The sequence below is a fragment of the Mustela lutreola genome, chromosome 10 (genome assembly GCF_030435805.1).
Source record: "Mustela lutreola isolate mMusLut2 chromosome 10, mMusLut2.pri, whole genome shotgun sequence".
NCBI lineage: Eukaryota > Metazoa > Chordata > Mammalia > Carnivora > Mustelidae > Mustela > Mustela lutreola.
In genome coordinates this window covers 57,932,522-57,952,852 of record NC_081299.1, presented here as the reverse complement: position 1 = coordinate 57,952,852, position 20,331 = coordinate 57,932,522, and the positions used below count along the sequence as shown (strand labels likewise).

The following is a 20,331-nucleotide window of genomic DNA, read 5'->3' as shown; positions in this document are numbered from 1 at the left end:
ATACTGTTCGGTTGCTCACTGTTTCAATTATTTATAAGATCTTAATCCCTAGATATTTTGCAGTTATTTAATGATTTATCTTGGCAAGGTAAGTTTCCCTCATCCCCATTTTAAACCTCAGTCCATTTAGGGAGAAAACCTTCATATCTAAATAGGAATTTGATGCTAGTGATCTTTACTAGTTAAGCAACTACTAAATTTGGAGTGTTTTTTGAAGATTTAAAAGCAATGTAATTTGTATGTAGGCTTGGATATAATGATCTTACATATTTTTTTAAAGCATCTCAATTAATTTCTATGATACAAAGGTATTTGAATGCTTAGTGATATTTATCCCCCAAATCATCATCAAACTAATCAGATATTGACAACCATAAAAATCAGTTACCGTTCACGTGAATGCTTTCAAACCTTTTTCAAAATTAATACAGGTGTATGTGTGCATGTATATATACACACAAATGAATACATATTTGTGTATTTATCCTCAGAAATATTTTTTAATGGGATCATTGCCATTATATTGTTACGCCATTTGTCATTTTTACATAATGTATCATAGACATATTTCCACATTGGTTCATGAGGAAGTACTTTATTTTAACAAATACATAATAATGTATAGCATGAATGATTAAAATTTTTATAGTGTGTTTTATCTCTAAATGTAAAGTTTTGATTTCTAACATAATCATTTTTTTCCAACATTGTTACAACTCTAGGTTATTAGGTTAGTTTTGGCTCCATCAAAATCACACATGATTTTTTTACACTATAAATCTACCTTGCCTTTATGCTTTCTATAACATTCAGAGTCCTGGTGTTTTAGAACACTGAGAGAAAAAGGGATTTGTAGTAGCTTTGTAAAATAAAAGAACTCCAAGTCAGATTGGTGTAAAACCTGAATACTATTGTTTTTACCCATTTTTTTTTTTCCATCTGTAAAAACCCCAGGCCTGCTTGACAATCTTTTTTTTTTCATTTTTTTAAATTTTATTTATTTATTTGACAGGAGATCACAAGTAGGCAGAGAAGCAGGCAGAGAGATAAGGAAGCAGGCTCTTTGCTGAGCAGAGAGCCCGATGTGGGGCTCAATCCCTGAACCCTGGGATCATGACCCGGGCTGAAGGCAGAGGCTTTAACCCACTGAGTCACCCAGGCACCCCTGCTTGGCAATCTTCTATTGAAGTAGTTCCTTGAGTATATTGGCTCTTTAACTGATTCTCAAGAAATTTTAGTAGTTTAAATTCTAAAATAGTTTATCTAAGAAGTTTATCTTTTAAAATGTTTTAAAAATTTTAAAAGTAACATTTCAGTTATGTGAAGAAACAGAAATGGATGTAAGCGCTGCTGAAATTATACATGTATCTGTAGTTATAAACTTTATAAATATTGCACAATCAAATTTATGACATAACAACTGCGGTATTGAAAGTATGGCTTCTTTGGGAACTTGACTTTGATGCAAAAAAGTCAGCACATCTGTTTTATTGTTGATAAAGGATTTTACTGATTTCTGTCAAAACTACTAGCATCTAAGGGCTGGATATCATGTGTAACTCTAAAAACTAAGCTCACTGGCTATATTTAATTTAGAAACTTTGGATTTAAAAAATGCAGGATAATCCCTATTTTTAGCTTTGATTAATCAGCTTTTTTGTAGAATTTAGGCGTGTTTCTTTGCATTGTCAAAACCCCTAATATTGTGGTACCTGGCTGGCTTAGTTGGTAGAACATATAGCTCTTGATCTCAGGGTTGTGAGTTCAAGCCCCATGTTTTGGTCATGGAGCCTACTTAAAAAAAAAAAAAAAAAAAGAAGAAGAATTTATAAATTCCCTTTGCAAACATAAAATGCTACTTAAATATGACACTTAAAAAAAAACTCTGATATTAAAAAAATAAAAGAGCAACTTAGAAATAAGGGAAAGTTAGGAAATACTGAGATCCAGGATTAGGTTTAATTACAGGTAGTGGAGCATGCCCACCCTTTTTCATACTGTTATATCTAGTGTTTGACTGAAAATTGCTTCAGACTTGGTTAATAGCAAGTAAACTAAACTATTCCAGCTTAGGATTTTAGGTATAGAAAAGCTTTAAATCAGACTCAGAAGTGCTGGCTGCTATCTGATGTGGCAAATCACGTATCTATCCCAAGTGTCTTCATTTTTAAATGAGGTTAATAACTACCACAGATACTGCAAACTTTTATTTTGGTGTGGAAGAAATGAAACTATGTTTTTGAAGGAAGCCCTTTTTATACCTACTGCAAAACATTAAATAATTAATAGCATTGTAATAATCATGACTTCAAATTTAGGTCTGTGTATATAGCACAGTTACAAAGAAAAACTAATGTTTTAGAAGTTTCTTTATTTCATAATCTACAGAGTATCCTTTCTGTATTTGAGACTATTATTTGTGTGTTGTAGATATTGTAGATGGAAAATACTAGGTTTAGAAACTATTCTTAAGATCAAGGTATAAATGACAGGAAAACCTTTTTTTTTTTTTTTTTTAATGTTATGTTAGTCACCATACAGTACCTCATTAGTTTTTGATGTCGTGTTCCATGATTCATTGCGTATAACACCTGGTTCTCCATGCAGTCTTTGCCCTCGTTAATACTCATCGGCACAGCAATCAGACAACAGAAAGAAATAAAATGTATTCAGATTGGCAAAGAAGAAGTTAAACTCTTTATTTTCACAGATGATATGATACTTTATGTGGAAAACCCAAACGATTCCATCCCCAAATTACTAGAACTCATAGAGCAATTCAGTAATGTGGCAGGATACAAAATCAATGCGTAGAAATCAGTTGCTTTCCTATACACTAACAATGTCACTGTAGAAAGAGAAATTAGAAAATCGATTCCGTATACAGTAGCACCAATAGCACCAAAACCCATAAGGTATCTTGGAATAAACCTAACCAAAGAGTACAAGGATCTAGGAACTACAAAACACTCATGAAGGAAATAGAAGAAGATACAGAAAGATGGAAAAACATTGCATGCTCATGGGTTGTAAGAATAAACATTGTTAAAATATCTGTGCCTCCCAGAGCAATCTATACTTTCATTGCCATCCCGATTAAAATACCAAGAGCATTTTTCAAAGTGCTGGAACAAACAATCTTAAAATTTGTATGGAACCAGAAAAGACCCTGAATCAAAAGGAAGTGTTGAAAAGGAAAAACAAATCCAAAATTAAAATGTAGAGATTCTTCTTTTTTCAGTTCAGTGAATTATGCTACCTTTGGAGTGCTATGTTAAACTCTCAGATTATGCTGAGATAGCTTAAGATAAAGAGACCTCAATTGTTCAGTTTATTTGAGGGAGGAAAAAAGTCATCACAGAATTGGGAAAATGCAAATTGCTCCATTTTTGGAATGTATTAAAAGCTAGCAGGAATCTTTTTTTTTTTGTCTATGATGTTCCTTTTCCCCTTTTTATTAGCTTTTGCTTCTCAATTCCTCAATTTATTTTGTCTCTATTTGTCTGTTCCTGTGTTTCTGATTTTTGATAAATAAGTATTGATACATAATTCTAAATTTTGTTTTGTTACCATAGGTTACCATACTACTTCAAAAGATGCAATAAATTAAGTTAAATTCACAAATTAGGATACTATCTTTAATTATCTTTTTCACGCTTTACTAAACACTTAAGGACAGAAAAACTGGATCTTGATTAAGGAGCATTAAAGAAGAGCTTTGATCATTTATTTAAGATAAATGCTATTATTGCTATTCTCAACTTCTGTTGTTTCATATGAGGAAAGATTTTTATCATAATGGTTACTGAGTCATCAAAAAGAAGGAAACCTTGGCATTTGCAATGACATGAATGGAACTGCTAGAGGGTATTGTGCTAAGCGAAACTAGTCAGTTAGAGAAAGACACATACCATATGATTTCACTCATATACGGAATTTAAGAAACAAAATATAGGGGAAGGGAAGGAAAAATAAGATAATAATTGAGAGGGAGACACTGAACTCAAGGAAATAAATTGAGGGTTGCTAGAAGGGAGTTGGGTATGGGGAAGGGATAATTGGGTGATGGGTATTAAGGAGGGCACTTGATGTAATAAATGCTAGGTGTTATATGCAACTGATAAATGACTAAATTCTACCTCTGAAACTAAAAAAAAAGAAAAGAAAAGAAAAGAAAATGACTTATATTCTCTGACTAGGGTAACTCTTAGTTGATATTCCCTTTGGGCAGTAACTTATTTTTGTATAATGAAATGTCTAGAAAATTATCTTTAATGCTGAAAATCATGAATTATATGACCTCTAAGAATTTAAAAAAGACATTGATATATGTTTTATGTTAATTAGAAAATAATGATGCTTTTTAAAAAGTTAACTAAAAAATTAACCTTTAATTTCTCTGAAAATTTTGTTTCTTTTTAACTGAGGTTGATTTATCATTCATTTTTAAAATGCTGAATTTTTGTAAAATATGCATGTAGTATATCTTGTACACACACATTCTTATATACATATGTATATGTGATGTGATCTTGATTTCAAGTATTTTGAACTTCACATTTTGGTTTTTTCTTCTTTTGTATGTGGTAGCTTAGTATAGCCTGTATATAGATTTATTTATCCAAAGAATAACTATTTCCCAAAACGTAGCAGTTAATAAATAATAAAAATATCAGAATATGCTTGTGATATGAATATGAACAATACTGGATGTAGAAATCTGTAGGTAAATGTATGATTCTGTTTTACAGATTTTGAAACTAAGGTGCAGTAAGCTTAAGTAACCAAGATCACATATTTGTAATTCAACCTCAAATTAGACTATTTAGCTCTAAAAATGTCTGTGTTTTAAAATACGCATTGCTTTTCTACTATTTAATGAGGTTGTATTTAAAGGATTAGGAAGGATCCAGGTTCATCAAGTTACCCATTCAGGATAGTTTGGTTGTCACAGGGCACTGTTTCCTCATCTGTAATAATGTCCTTCAATATGAACCCAAGAGTGACACTGTATTGACTCTGCTATTTGTGTGTTTGTGGGTGGGTAGGTGGGCAGAGTGGTGAACTATATAACAATTCCAATTAAATTGTAGATTTTTGAAGTTGCTCAGAATTGCTTTATATATTATTTTTAAGTGGAAAATACTATTTTAAAGGAAATTATTACAATTTTAGTGAACTAATAAAATGTTTAAGTTACTCTTTTTCTAATTAAGAAATTTGTAATGTCTCAAAACTAGGTAGTTATCTTTTATCTTTTCTTTTTAAAAATACAGTGCCTTTACTTTCCCGTATTCTGCCTTCTGATGCATGTAAAATATACAAACAAGGTATCAATATCAGGTAAGGTGATTTGATATTTTTCTGAGTAACAGAAAATTGAGATTTAGAGAAAGGTTTTCTTTCTATATTAATAGGTTACATTTGGATGTAGTATTTAATAACTTAAACATGCTGTAATATATTCACAGTATATTATCTTATTTGAGACATCATACAGAGAAGAAACCAAAGATAAAATCTTGACTAAATCAACTATTCCTATTCAACTGCAGACTATCTAGGAGGCAAATAGAGTGAGGATCATGAATATCTTAAAATGGGAAGATCTAAGGTGGTTATCTCTCTGATCCTGACTTTATAAGGAATAGGGACACACATAAGGAGCACCCAACTCTTGTTCTTTTTTCACAATCCCTCTCATACCCCTCCCTCCTCTGCCTATCCATGCACTATTTGATCATCTGTCCTTCCAGGGAACACTTTAAGGCTAATTTTAATTTTCTTCTTCTTCTTTTTAAAGTTAAGATTGATTTTTGGGTCTGATGGTATTTATTTTACTCATTTTAGTTTTATCATTACTTATATCTTAAACTTTATATTAATATAGGTATATTTAGGGGCGCTTGGGTGGTTCAGTAGTTAAGCATCTGCCTTCGGCTTGGGTCATGATCCCAGGGTACTGGGATTGAGCCCCACGTTGGGCTCCCTGCTCAGCAGGAAGCCTGCTTTTTCCCTTTCCCCCTCCCCTTGCTTGTGTTCCCTCTTTCACTGTGTCTCTGTCAAATAATGAAATAAAATCTTTTAAAAAAATACAGGTCTCTTTATAAATTACATATGTAAGATGTATATAATACTAATGAATATGCCAACTTATATATATATATATGTGTGTGTATTTATAATAAATATATATATATGTCAGTAATTTTGTAAATCTGTGTCTCTCCATGTCTCCAGAATATTAATTTGGACATGTAAAGGTCTAGAACTGGAAATATCTTGAGACTATCTCATAAAAACTCTTTGTTTTAGTATTATTATTTTTAAGGATTTTATTTATTTATCTGACAGAGAGAGACACAGCAAGAGAGGAAACACAAGCTGGGGGAGTGGGAGAGAGAGAAGGAGTGGAAGGCAGAGCTTAATGCCTGAGTCACCCACGTGCCCCCAAAACTTTTCGTTTTATAGATGAGAAAATTCAGAGAGGTGAAGTGATTTTTATAAGAGCATATTGTGAATTAATGGCTGGGTCAGGACCTTTGACTTCCTATTCGTTATCACCATGTCACAAGGTAGAAATTTTAGAAGGTCAGCTCTGAGATTTATTAAAAGTTATATTAAATTACAGTGAAGAGATAATCTTTAGTTGAAAGTAAGTTCTACGGTAATTGTCCTCAAGCAGTCGAATTTGATTCAGGTGGATATTTCTGGTTTTTGTTTTTAAAAACAACCTCTTCAGATGTTTCTAATTATGGAAGTACTTAGGTACGTTAAATTCATAGTCCGTATAGAAATCTTGCAAAATACAGAAAAATAGAAGAAAAACTAGGAAAGGATTTGATAATGATGTAGATTTATTTCACAGCCTATTAACATTATATTATGATTTTTATCAAAAATTATTCATCATTTTAACAATGTTTAGGTGCTTGCCAAAGGTAGTAGATAATTTGGGAGAACATTATTATTTTCCATATGCTACTTTTAAAAAGGTTAGTTTTAGTTCTGAGTCTTAAATGTAGGATAAAAGGAGCTTCTTTTAAAAAATTATTTCACATTTATATATGAATTTTATAAGTAAATGATATGCATATTACATAATAAATAAAGACAATGAAATAATAGTGCCAGAGAATATAGAGTAATAAAGATTAAGAGGAAGCTACTATAATTTATCAAGATGCTCAGTCCTGGGGCTTACAACCAACTGAGGATGAAGGAGATAAGTGATAGGTTCTAAAGCTCTCATTACCAAGTTTACCAAATTAATGGAAAGACTGGGTTTTAGGATGTATGACAAAGGGTTTTTTTTGCATAGATGAGAGGAACCTAATAAAAAAAAAACCATTAAGATTAAATAACTTTCAAATGTAAACATCATGAGATAGTTTTTTTTTTTTTAAACATCACTTCAAATGAAACTGAATTTTAAACTGTGTTCAAAGAAATCTTTAAAGTTTACTTGTGTTTCATGACAACCATGTGATCATTTAAAATATCTTCTCTGGTGTCAAGGAGTGGAAATAGGAAAGTATGAGTAACTTTATTTTTGAGAATATTAGTAAACATTTTCACTGTTAATAATTATGAGGCATTCTGTAACCACTGACTGAAATGATCAGGCCAAACTTTGCCTCTTCTCACACTTTTCCTGTCTCAAGAGAAGGCTCTATATTCTTTTTCATTGTTACTTGGCATTTTTCAAGCTTTTATCTCAAAAAGAATGTTTTCTGGGTTTTTCTTTTAACATTTTCTATTCAGATTTTTGCAGTTATATAATTTTTTTTTCATGGCTAATCACATGGCAAAAATTAAAAATATTTAGACTCAAATGTTTAAAGCAAGGAATAGTTAATACATTAAAATGCCATCATGGTAATTATATCCTTATGAGGCATGTGTAATACAGTAGGCCATCTAGTATGTCAGGGATATTCCAGAAAATGTACTGGGCAGTCTCCTTGTAATTGCAAATGATAAAAACACAAATAAAAATTGGCTATGAGTAATTTTATGTATGGCTACATCTAAGGTTTCAAATGTCACCATGTCTGTCTGTCTTCCTGTTCCTCTCTGTGCATCTCTTCCTTCACTGTTCTTATCTCTACCCCTTCCTTGTATCTCCATTCCTTCCAACCCACTACTGCTTTCATCCAGTTTAGGCAAGAAGGAAATGGAAGCAGGAGATTGTTCTGTTTCATTCCCTCTTTTATGTGGGGTGTGGAGTTCCCTGGTAGAAGTTTGAAGTCCAAATAGACCACTTATATAAAATGATCTTTTCTTTTTTTTTTTTTTTTAAGATTTTATTTATTTATTTGACAGACAGAGATCACAAGTAGGCAGAGAGGCAGGCGTTGGAGGGGGAAGAAGCAGACTTCCCGCTGAGCAGAGAGCCCGATGCGGGCCTCAATCCCAGAACCCTGGGATTATGACCTGAGCTGAAGGCAGAGGCTTAACCCACTGAGCCACCCCAGTGCCCCTGATCTTTTCCTTTTTGATATTATAAGTAGCTTACATCTTACAGAGGTAGGGGATGAGCCTCTTTTGCTGTCATTATTTTTTCTTATGCCACATATACAGGTAGTAACAGGGTATATTTAGTAGTACAGGCACTAGTAGTACAATAGCAGGCCCCTGGAGGTGGAGCAGGAGCTAGAATTCAGCAATAAAGCAGCAGGCAGGAGTCACCCCTTTAGAAGTTTGTGACTTGCTTTTTTTTTTTTTTAGGGTTTCTTGATTTTATTCTGTGGGGGTGTATACATTTTATATGGTTTAGAAAGGAGAGCCTTGTATATAAGGTAACCATACTTCCCTCTTTGCTTTTGGTTCCTCCCTGTTACCCTAGCAAAATTATTATATCATCTTCACTTTTAAAAGGTAGTAATTTTGTTGATAAACTTATATGTAACCGCAGATACTCTTTTGAAGCAGCATCTAAGATATTTTCCAGTTCTCAGATTTTTCTGTGTAGGGAAAACAAGAATGCTTATTCCCTTTGCCTGGAATGAGAATTGAATAACTTAAATGAAGTAATGAATTCTTAGAAACTCAGTAGCTACGGTATAATCAGCACCTCTTAACAGCTGTGTCAACCCATTTTTTAGATTAAGTACTGTGTTTTAAGTACCCATTTTTTCGATTAAGTACTGTGTTTTAGCCGGTAAGAGAGATCCTAATGTGATCTACAAAGCCTAGTGAAAGATTGAAGCACTTTGGGGGACTTGTGAACTTTTCCATTCTAGTATATTCTGGAATTTCAACATACCGTGGTTTGTGGGATTTATGTGAGACCAATCCGTTGGGCCTAGACCATGCCAGGTCTTAGTTACCAAGGAGTGTGATAAATACACAAGTTTGTGAGTCCATGAATCTTCGGCACATAAATGATCCATAAGGTTTTTAGGCTATGGAATGATGGGAAAGAGACTGCTAATCTGAACCTGGGAAGTGAAACAGAAAGGACAAGAATTTGGAATAAGTTAAATGATTTATCTAGTTGAAGAATGAAACCAGGTTTGGTATTAGATGGCTAGGCTTAAGGCATAGATGTAGATCAAAAGAGCAAGACTGGACACATGGTCCTTAATCTGAGAATGTGGTCCATCTATTGCTGTATGTACCCTTCCTATATACTCTCATGAACTAGCAACATGGTTTTGTTGGGATCAAAGAATGTTAGACAAGTCAGCTTTCCATTAATGCCCTTCACAGTTGAAGTAACTTTTATGGAGTAGCTGCAGCAAGAGCAATGGTAGGGAACAAGGTATAGTTATGGAAATATTTGACCAATGTAGAAACAATCTTTTTCTTGTTTAAATAATAAAGTATATACTCAGGAAATTAAACATAGGAAAAATTTAATTTATACATTTACATATTTATACATTTAAATATTCTTTCTATAGAAATATTCTTTCTATAAAATTTATACATTTAAATATTCTTTCAGTGTTTTTAAATAAAATACTTTAACTTTTTACTATAAGTTTGACTTTGAAATATGGTGTTAGCATCAATTAAACAAGCAACAAAGCTTGTTTAATTATCATAGAGTTTTATCAAAATTTTATTTGTCAGGTTTCTCATCTATCCGTCTTTCACAGGCTTGACACTACTCTCATAGACTTTACTGACATGAAGTGCCAACGAGGGGATTTAAGCTTCATTTTCAATGGGGATGCGGCACCCTCTGAATCTTTTGTAGTATTAGACAATGAACAAAAAGTTTATCAGCGAATACACCATGAGGTGAGCATGTCATCTTGTCAGTATTTCTCTAAATGGATTTTTAAAAATACGTATGTATGCAACCAAACGTCAATGTAATTGTTTTAAAAGTCATAAAGTATAGGTGAGATGGTTCATTCCCAGTGCTTTCATTTCTTTACTAATATCTTTAAGGTTTTTTTGTTTGTTTGTTTTTTAATATTCAGATCTTCATCCTGACCTTCCATTGAGACCATTTGCTCATAATTCACTGATGATCTTCTAGTTAAATGAACTCCAACTTCTTTTAGTTCTCATTTGTAGCTCTGATTTGTTGCACCTGTGCCAGCCCTTTTACCATTTATTATCTTGCTACCTTAGCTTCTTTTAATCTTCCTGACCATCTCCATCCCCTTAGTAGCAACATCTCTTTTGGCTGTCCGTCTGTACTCTTTTTTTACTCTTTTACTGTCCTTAACTTTTTGGCTGCTTTATCTTCTCCCTCTTAAAATACAAAAATATCTTCCTTCTGTTAAGTCGTTATCTCCCCATTGGTATTGCCTGTATAGCAACCACTGAAAAATCATATACACGTTTATCTTCATCCTTTTTTCCCTGAATGCCCTGCTATAAACCAAAGAAAAAGTTTTTCCTGTATCTATACATCATAGATAGCCTTAAAAATGTTTTTAAATCAACATTTTATTTTACCACTGTTGCTGTTCTTTTCTCTTCTTTCTTCTCCTCCCTTCTCTTCTCTTTCCTGGTACCTAACACGGGGCTTGAACTCATGACCCTGAGATTGAGACTGAGCTGAGATCAAGAGTCAGATGCTTAACTGACTGAGCCAACCAGGCACCCTGCTTTTCTTTTGGTTTTGTTTTTCAACATTTCATTTCCCTACATAGTCATTCACCACATCCTGTGGCTTCTTCCTTAATATCTCTTATTTTAGACCCTCCTCCTACTACCATGCCTATTGATGAGACTTTAATTACATTGTATGTATACTACTAAATACTTTCCTAACTGGCAGTGAGCAATGAAGATTTAGATTGGAAGAGGAGAAGAAAAAGAAGGTATTCCTTGTGGAGGAAACAGGATGAATAAAGTCAGGGAAGTGGGAATGAGAATGGTATGTTTGACAAACAGAAAAGAGGTCTGACTGTGGTGAAGGTTTCTGTTACTGAGAGTGGGCATGTGGTTTGTGGAAGGCTTTAAAAGCCAGATAAGATAAAAGAATCTGCTGTAGTTGGCAATAGAGAATCATGGCTCCTCAAGTAATTTAAGTGCTTTACAGATTTTTTCATTAAATCTTTAATCTATCAGAGCAAATAATTTTATTATCTCCATTTTACAGATTAGAAAATTGAGGCTTATAGGTGTTAAATGACATCTTCAAGTTCACACAACTAGTATGTAAGATGGGTTGGGAAAATAGGGAGATTAGAGGTAGGGAATTTATGGAAGTTTTTATTTTTTTACAGTTCTACAGTTGAGAAGTGATAAGGCTCTTGACTAGGATTATACAGTGAACACCTAAAAAAACTAGAATGAAAGATTGTGATTTGGTACTAGTTTGAATGTAGTAAATTAAGAATTAGAAAGATTTAAGGGTAAGTATAGTGCTTCTGCCTTGAAGAGTGGAATGATAGTGGTGCCAGTGATAGAACTGGAAGATCTGGAATGTATATGTTTGAGGTTTTAGATGATGTTAGTTTTGAGTCATTTGCTAAAATCAATGTACTTACTTCAATCCTGTCTTTATCAGACTTCTTGGTCTATTATTGGAAACTTAGTTCTTAAAATTATAATTTCCTTACGATTTGACTTTGATCAAGCGATCTTTTCCCTTCTCTTCTTATTCTTTGTTGCCTGTTCCTTTTTCTCTGCCACCTCTTGAATATTGGTGTCCCCTCAATGTGGTTCTCATTTTGACAAACCGTCAGAATAATCTCGTCTATTCCTACATCTTGAGCCACCTACCACGGGTTGATGATAGATCTCTCAGTGGAGATCTATCTATGTAAGTTCCTAATGGATATCAGGTACCTCAAAATTCAGCTCATCTAAAACTTAATTCTCTTTTTTCCCCTCTAAACTCCAAACCTGCCCTCTCTCCCATTGTCCTTCATTTGATGAATGACATCATTCTCTATTCAGTCAGGAGACTGTGAGTTATTTTTGAAATATTTCTTGTATTCCATGTTTCCTAATTAGAGAACAAGTGTGGTCCTTTCTGTCTCCCTAATGTCTTATAATTACCTCTTTTTAATCATACCATTACTGCCACAATTCAGATATTCATTATCTCTCAACCGGACCGTTACAAAATGGTCATCAAAAACATGACTATCGGGCACCTGGGTGGCTCAGTGGGTCGGCTCGGGTCATGATCTCAGGGTCTTGGGATTGAGTCCCGCATCGGGCTCTCTGCTCAGCAGGAAGCCTGCTTCCCCCTCTCTCTCTGCCTGCCTCTCTGTCTACTTGTGATCTCTCTCTGTCAAATAAATAAATAAAATCTTTAAAAAAAAGAGTTATAAAAAACCAAACCAAAACAAAACAAAACATGACTATCCTGGTCCCCTTCTTGTCTGCTTCTAAATCATCCCATATATTGGAGATAGATTGAACATTGAAAGCAACTTCCTGAAACCTGCCTTCTTTAATGATACTTTAAAAGATCCCTGTTTCCTAAAGAATGAAATCCAAATTCCTTCACATGACCTGGAACCCTCTGTGACCTGACTTTTGCTTATTTTTCCAGCCTGATTTTATTTTACTATCTTAGATACCCTCATACTGAGCTCTTTGCAGTTTTTCAGATGTGCTATGCCATTTAGAGCCTCATTCCTTTGTTCACATTGTTTCCACCTCCTGGAATGCTCTTCTTCTTGTACTTCATACTTTTGGGGCATCTACTTAGTGTTACTTCCTCCTTTGCCAGGTGACCATTATTTTCTTCATGCTCCTACTGAATCTGGTACTATAGTGCTTCTAATGCTATATTCATTTATGTGGCATTCTTCCTCTGCTCCCCATGGTTCCTTTAGTTGTATTCTCTGGTACCTAATATAGTGCATCAATACATTCCAGGCTGGAGTTTGTCAAACACTTTCTGTAAAGGGAGAAAGAGTAAATATGTTAGATATTTATATATATATTTTGGGCCAGATGGTCTCTGTCACAACTACTCAACTCTGCTTTTAGTAACCTAAAAATAGGTATAGAGAGTATTTCAATGAATGAGTGTGGCTATACTCCAATTTATTTGTAAACACAGGTAGTACACTGGATTTTGCCTACTGGCCATAGTTCACCAGCCTTTATTCTAGACTCTTGGATAATTTATTAAATAATTTGACCTCTTGCATATTAAAGACAATAGGTTAGCTACTAGGCAACAAGTGAGCTAGAAGCATGGCATTGAAATAGAAGCCAGAGAGTAAGGCTACTAGTGTAAATATTAGCTAATCTTAAAGTAGCAATGGAATTATGAAAGGATTGGTATTTAGGGTGTATGTGTGTGTGTGTTTTATACCTAAAAAAATATAGAAAAGCTTGATTTTGAGCATCAGTCCTCAAGGCAGGGAATAGTTATTGTTTATTCTAATATATATACGTAAATAATAACTGTTCAATAAATGTTTCTTTAACAAATGTTATTAATGATTGATCTTTTTCAATGATGTGGTTAGGAGATGGCCTGTCTATGATTTTTAGAAGAGTTCTGTTGCAAAAGTTTATTTAAAAAGAGCGTTTTTGAAACTTAAGGCAAATTTCTTCATAGACAGTGTTGTATATAGTATTGTTCTGAAGCTAATACATGAAATCCTAATTGATTTAGAATATATTTGAAACATAATGCCTGATAGTTCTATACCTATGCCAGCTAAAGTTTTTCTTTAGAAAACTGTGTTCAGAGTTAGTTTGGTTATTGGAGCTACATTTTCACCTCTTACAGCTTTAGCATTAATGTCAGGATTTTTCATTCTTCACTTGTAAGGGTGAAGGAAATGGCCCTGTTCCAGTCCCAGGGTATTGCTGTGGTTTTGTTTTTGTTTTTGTTTTTTTTTTTCTATTGACTTATAAGTTCAGAAATAGATTATATCTGGGTGAAGTTTGGTGGTTAAGAATAGAAAATGGGCCTCTTGGGAAGCTAGAAATCTGGAGATAGGGGAAATAGAGCCTCTAATCATATCTTATTCCCTAGTCACTTCTCTAGTTTATGGCTTTTTTCTCCTTCTTTCCCCTTAGGACACTGTAGTCCTAAGTATCAGAGATTCTCTTCTTGGCCTATTAGAGAATAGAACCTCATTTTATACCTACTCATTTACCTGATCATTTAGTCTTCTATCTCTGAAGCAAGCACAAACCTTTTTTTCTCACTTAAAAAAATAATTATTAATCAGTTATTATATATCAGCACTGGGAAATATTTAGAGGATAAACCAGAAACAAGACTAATTATTATGTTTTGAAACTATGGTTTTTAATTTTTGGGTTCCCTTTCTTGCTATAAGGAATATAGAGAGGATCGCTTTTCTTCTTTCCTTCTCTCCTCTCTTTCTCGTCCTTTCTCCTTCCATTCCTTCCACTTACAGTTATTGGGAAAGGAAGGCTCAAATGATAGTGGTGGGTCTTTGGAGGAAAAAGAGTTAAAGTAAGATTGATCTATATTTGAAGAAAATCTGGATAAGGGAATTTTGTCTCAGACCTCTCAACTTAATCTTTTAAAATTGCTCTACATACTCTATATTTCTGTAATCAGTAACCCAGTATTGTTTCCATGACCTATCTTTAATAATATAAGAGTACTGTATTTTATGTGCCCCATATTTACAGATTTATAATTAGCCATAATTCTAGTTCATTTAGAGATATAGAGTTAAAACTTCTATAATTGGTTTTTAGATTAAGACTTAACATTTTTTAGAATCTGTCCTTTTTGGTTTTAAAATCTGTAACATTTAATTGTTGATATTTTCATATGTAGTACTAATAACCTTTGGAAACCTAGATTCTTATATTTAACTTATACCCCCACTGCAGGAATCAGAGATGGAAACAGAAGAAGAGGTTGACATTTTAATGAGTAGTGATATTTACTCTGCAACTTTATCAACCAAATCAATTTCTTTCACGCGTGCCCAAACAGGATGGCTTTTTCGGGAAGATAAAACAGTATGTGTAAATCTTGATTTTTCAACTTTAAAAATTGCCCAGTATTTCATGTTACCAAAATGACGTGGTGGAAATGTGGAAGAAGTAGCTTACTGAATTGTCTCCCAATGGTTTATTCCCTCCTCCTTAATCCAGATAGGGAATTATAATGGTTGTTTACAGAGTTAGAAGATATTCTTATAGAATCAAGGAGAGAAAGTTTAGCTCATTTGACTTTTGTTGAGAAACATTCTTGCTGTCAGCTGCCTTGTTATTCACAGGGAAACATGGTTCCATTACCTTTCTAATGCTTTTATTCCTTAAGACCACAAAGAGGGATACACTTTTGAATTCGTTTCCCCGAACCTTTCTTTTTTCTACTTTTAGACTTTTACATATTTAAAACTATTTACTCACTCAGTATCCGTTTCTCAGTATTCCATTCGTATGACTGGAATTAAATAAGCTTATGTTTCTAAAAAAATAAATAAGCTTTCATTTCTATAACAGTCATTAAATTAAATTTCCATGGAGGTTCCCTCATTTGTGAATTATAAATTCTTTCCATAATTCCCATTTCATCTGCCAGCAAGAGGTTATATAAGGCTATTCAAAATATATTTAAAAATTTTTAAATAGATCTAAGAGAAGCATTTTATAAAGTTTTAAATACAATTAATAAGTCATCACAGAGGCAACTGGTTAGCTCGGTCAGTGGAGCATGCAACTCTTGATCTTAGGCTTAGGAGTTCAAATCCCACACTGAATGTAGAGATTACTTAAAAGAAAAATCTTAAAAAAAAAAAAAAAAAGAAGAAATCACATAGGTGAGGGCAAGATCTACTGCTTTCAACAGTTGGGTTTTAAAAATTATGTTTTATTACATAGAGTAGAAATGAATATATTCTTACTGGAAAAGCAAAATAGGTTTTATTAGGGTTCCCTGAGGAGGAAATTGGTAGGAGATCACTCTCTTTCTATATCTCTATATCTCTACATGTAGATACATGTGTACCTACCTATATACAAAGATTTGGATATAGAGAAAGAAGGTGGGAGGGGTTTAATTACACACAAAAAACAAAAAACAAATAATAAAAAAAACCCCACAAAAAAACCCTCCACAGTAAAATCTAGGCAGTGTTAGACCAGACAACTGGGCACCATAGTCTAGTTAAATTTATACAAAATTAATCACCACACAACCTTATACAAAAACATGAAAAGATTGCTTATTACTAACTCAGTCCCCAGAGTACTTTGTAGAGAATTATGCATTTGTATATCCTCTAGATCATTTTTTATTCTCTGCATACATAAATATGTATCCATAGTAATATGTATCTTTAGTTGTTGATATTTATTTTTTCTAGTGTTATATTGTGTTGTTTTGTAGCTTTTTTCTTCACTCTTTAGTAGGTTTAGAAAATTTTTTCTTATCAGTAATATCACGTCATTCCTTTTGGCAACTGCATAGTATTCCATTGCATGGATATATTGTAGTGTATTTATCTAGTCTCTTATTTATGGACATTGTGATAAATGACACACAATTGTGCCCAGTTTTCTGCTATTACAAGTCATATTGCATTTACCATCCATATATATGGCCTTGCATTGTCTCTTAAGGATAGCAAAAAGTGGAATGGTTGGATTATGAAATGTATATACTTAAAATTTTTATTGATATGATGATTTACTTTTAATAAATTCTCTTTCATTATAAGATTTCAAAAACTGAGAATTACCTCCTGAGAATTTCTCAACCACAGATAAATTCTCACTATTAGATGTAGGTTCATGAACTTTATTTTCAAAACATATTTGGCAGCAAATAGTATAGGATTACCAGTTGTAAGCTCCCACACTGCATCCATTTGTTGGCTTGAAGTCTTATTTGTACTCTGTTCTTCTGGACAGCATTAGAAGGATCACCTCAAGAGAAGATAAAAATTGAAGCTGCTATTCATCTAGTGCTACTGCTAAGCAGCTCAAAGCTCTTGAACAGCGTCTAGGTGATCTTCTTAAATCTTTGACAGGTAAGGAGGGAGTCAGTAATACTTACGGTTCCCATTTTATAGGTAGAAACAGGTGCAGAATGCTTTACTTTTTGATGATTGGTAAGAAGGCCACCATGAACAAGATGGACATGAAAACAGCCCTAAACATGTAATTTTGGAATGCCAGAAAACATCAGTAAGATGGAGACCAAGTGATTTTCATGTAGTTAGAAATAGGAAGCTTGTTTTCAGTAAGCTTTTGATCATGGTTTTTGTAGCATGGTGTTTGAAACTGACCTCCCATGGGTTTGAAAAAGGTTGAAGGTTAATGTTGAAGGAGGTCTTCATTGAAAGGAAATAACAGCTGTTTCCTTGATACCATTTATATCACTTGCATTTCCTTATCCCAATCCATAACGTAAACACTTAATTGTAATTGTATTGGTGAGCAAGACTATTCTGTCGTTCTCTCTTCTTTATTGAAAGCAGCTAGCAACCGTAACTTGAAGTTAGATCTTGTTAGAGAATAGAGTATTGGAGCAGGTAATTGTTTCTAGTTGTGCTAGGGATTCCTATGTGAATTAGAGTATTTCTTTTTATTCTACTTTTTTTTCTATCTATAAAATGGGAACAGTAATTATCCCTGACCCCTCCTTGTTACTCATGATTGAATATCAGCTAAAAAAGTTTTCAGATAGCTTCGTGCTACTTGGGAAAAGATTCTAAAGGAATACTATGTGGTATTTTTATTTAAATTTAATTCATTTGCAGATTTACTACCATACATCTTGTGTGTTTAAAATTTTCATTTACAAATGTGAAATGTATAGTTTAAATATTTTTCAATTTAATAGAATATGTAAGATAATTTGATAAGCTCAGTTACCAAAGGGAGTATTTATTTTCACCTAAATGTTACATGTTATGGAAAAACGTATATATTACTTTGAAACTTTCTTTTTAATCTAAGATAAACTTAATTCATTTTATTATTTTGAAATATTTGAGTATTTTATTATTTTGATTATTTAATTTCATTTTAGGAAAGAGTAGGAAACTTTTTGGCAGACTTTTATCTGGTGAATGGACTTGTTTTAGAATCAAGAAAAAGAAGAGAACATCTTAGTGAAGAAGATATTCTTCGAAATAAGGCCATTATGGAGAGTTTGAGTAAAGGTGGAAACATAATGGAACAGAATTTTGAGGTATAATGTTTACTTCTAATTTATAATGTTCTAATAAGACTTCATTCCTGGCACTCAGTTAATTTATATAAGTACACTAAGTACACTCACAGTTTTTTTTTTAAATTAATTAATTATTATTATTATTATTATTATTTTTTACTATATGTCACCTTTTATTTTTCTTTAATAGGGTCTTTGGTAATTTTTCGTTAATGTATTATTGGTCTTTGAGTCTTAATTAATAGATAAAAATTGTTTTATAAGCATGAAACCAAGTGTTAATTTTTAATCCGTGTCCCTTCGCATATCTTCTTTTTCCTACTTCACCAACTGAAATCTTGTGTTGCTTTGAAGACCCAGCCAAAGATTTACTCCCCTTATAAAGTCATTTCTAATCTATACCTTCCCATAAGTTTTGTGTAGCATGTGTATATTAAGAACATGCTATCTGCAAAAAATTGTGTGACAGTAGGGGAAGGGGAGGGGAAGTTAGGAAATACAAAGGTATATGAGACATCGTCACTGGGATATTAAATTTATTTTTTATTTTGAAAATTTTAGATTTTAGATTTACAAAAAAGTACAAAGAATTCCTCAGTACTCTTCGAAATTTCCCAGATGTTAACATTTAATTACAATGGTATAGCAGTGTTTTACAAATTAAAGGTGGCATAGGGACCTCTTAATTTAGAGACCCCACTAATTTAGTGGGCTGTGACCACCCTTTTTAAAAAAGAAAAAAAATTAGAACCTCAACGAAGATGTTAGAGTAAAACCAGAAGACATGACATGTAGTATGGGTCATTACTTTATGAGATAATATTTTAGGGGTGTGTGTGTTTATAAATACGGATATGTGTGAGTGCTGGTTTGAAGTGTCAAATGTGAGTCACAGTAGTAAAAAGATTAAAGGTTACTATAAGGAGGCTTGAATCCCTTGAATGTTTAGTTTCTTTCCTATGGTATTGTGCCAATTATGTTTTAGGGATAGATAAACTTTTCAGAACAATATGCCAGGTTCCAGCTAATGCATGGTAATGCCGTACATGCCAGGAAAATATTTTAATGTTTCGAAAGTTCATTTGTTTAGTGTAACAGCTGTAGTTTAGTTAAATAAGTGTAGGATATAAAATGTCTAAGAATCCTTATTAAATGTTAAAGTTGTGATTATGCCAGTGTAGTGTGATCCTGTCCCCTCATGCCAGATCCTCTTTGTACGCCTTTTTCTTTTTCCTGGGATAGAGCACTACAGGCCTTCATTTTCAGGAAGACTTCTGGTATTTACTGATCTCTTGATCAGTAAGAGATATAGGACACGATATGCTCAGGAAATAGAAATGCAGATGAACTGAGAGAGGGAATGCTGAGCTCAGTCTTTAACAAAGCTGCTACTCTCTCCCATCATTGACCAGACAAAAGTCCATTTATTTGGACTTGCGTTGTGATTAAAATTTTATTGGACTTGTTTTTTTAAAAAATGGTTTTGTTTTGGTGGTAGTTATTGCTGCCTTTGTTTAAGTTTGGCAATAAACTATTTGGGGATGAATACATAGAAATAAAACTTTATAAAATAGAATTTCATGGGCCATTTGCCATTTGTCTTCAGTTGTCCGATTTATCTACATTTAAACTTAACAGTACGCAACATGATTTCCTTTAGGGCAGAGATTATAACCTGATGCACCTAATTGTTAATAGGGCCTTTAAATGGCATTTTAATCAGCAGTAGTTTTGAACTTTGAACTTAAAACATAGTTTAATTCCAACTGAGT

The 20,331-nt window shown here is 33.1% G+C and overlaps 1 protein-coding gene across 3 annotated transcripts in view; it reads left to right on the top strand.

The window, feature by feature from the left end:
• The window catches only part of ANKRD13C (ankyrin repeat domain 13C), a 103,320-nt gene that overhangs the window by 49,170 nt on the left and 33,819 nt on the right, over positions 1 to 20,331 (top strand). For all 3 annotated transcript variants that reach the window (XM_059137329.1, XM_059137330.1, XM_059137328.1), the window contains exons 6-9: positions 5,277 to 5,343; positions 10,107 to 10,251; positions 15,262 to 15,393; positions 18,416 to 18,577. In XM_059137329.1, coding sequence (XP_058993312.1) covers positions 5,277 to 5,343; positions 10,107 to 10,251; positions 15,262 to 15,393; positions 18,416 to 18,577 — 506 coding nt within the window. The remainder of the gene's footprint in view (positions 1 to 5,276; positions 5,344 to 10,106; positions 10,252 to 15,261; positions 15,394 to 18,415; positions 18,578 to 20,331) is intronic.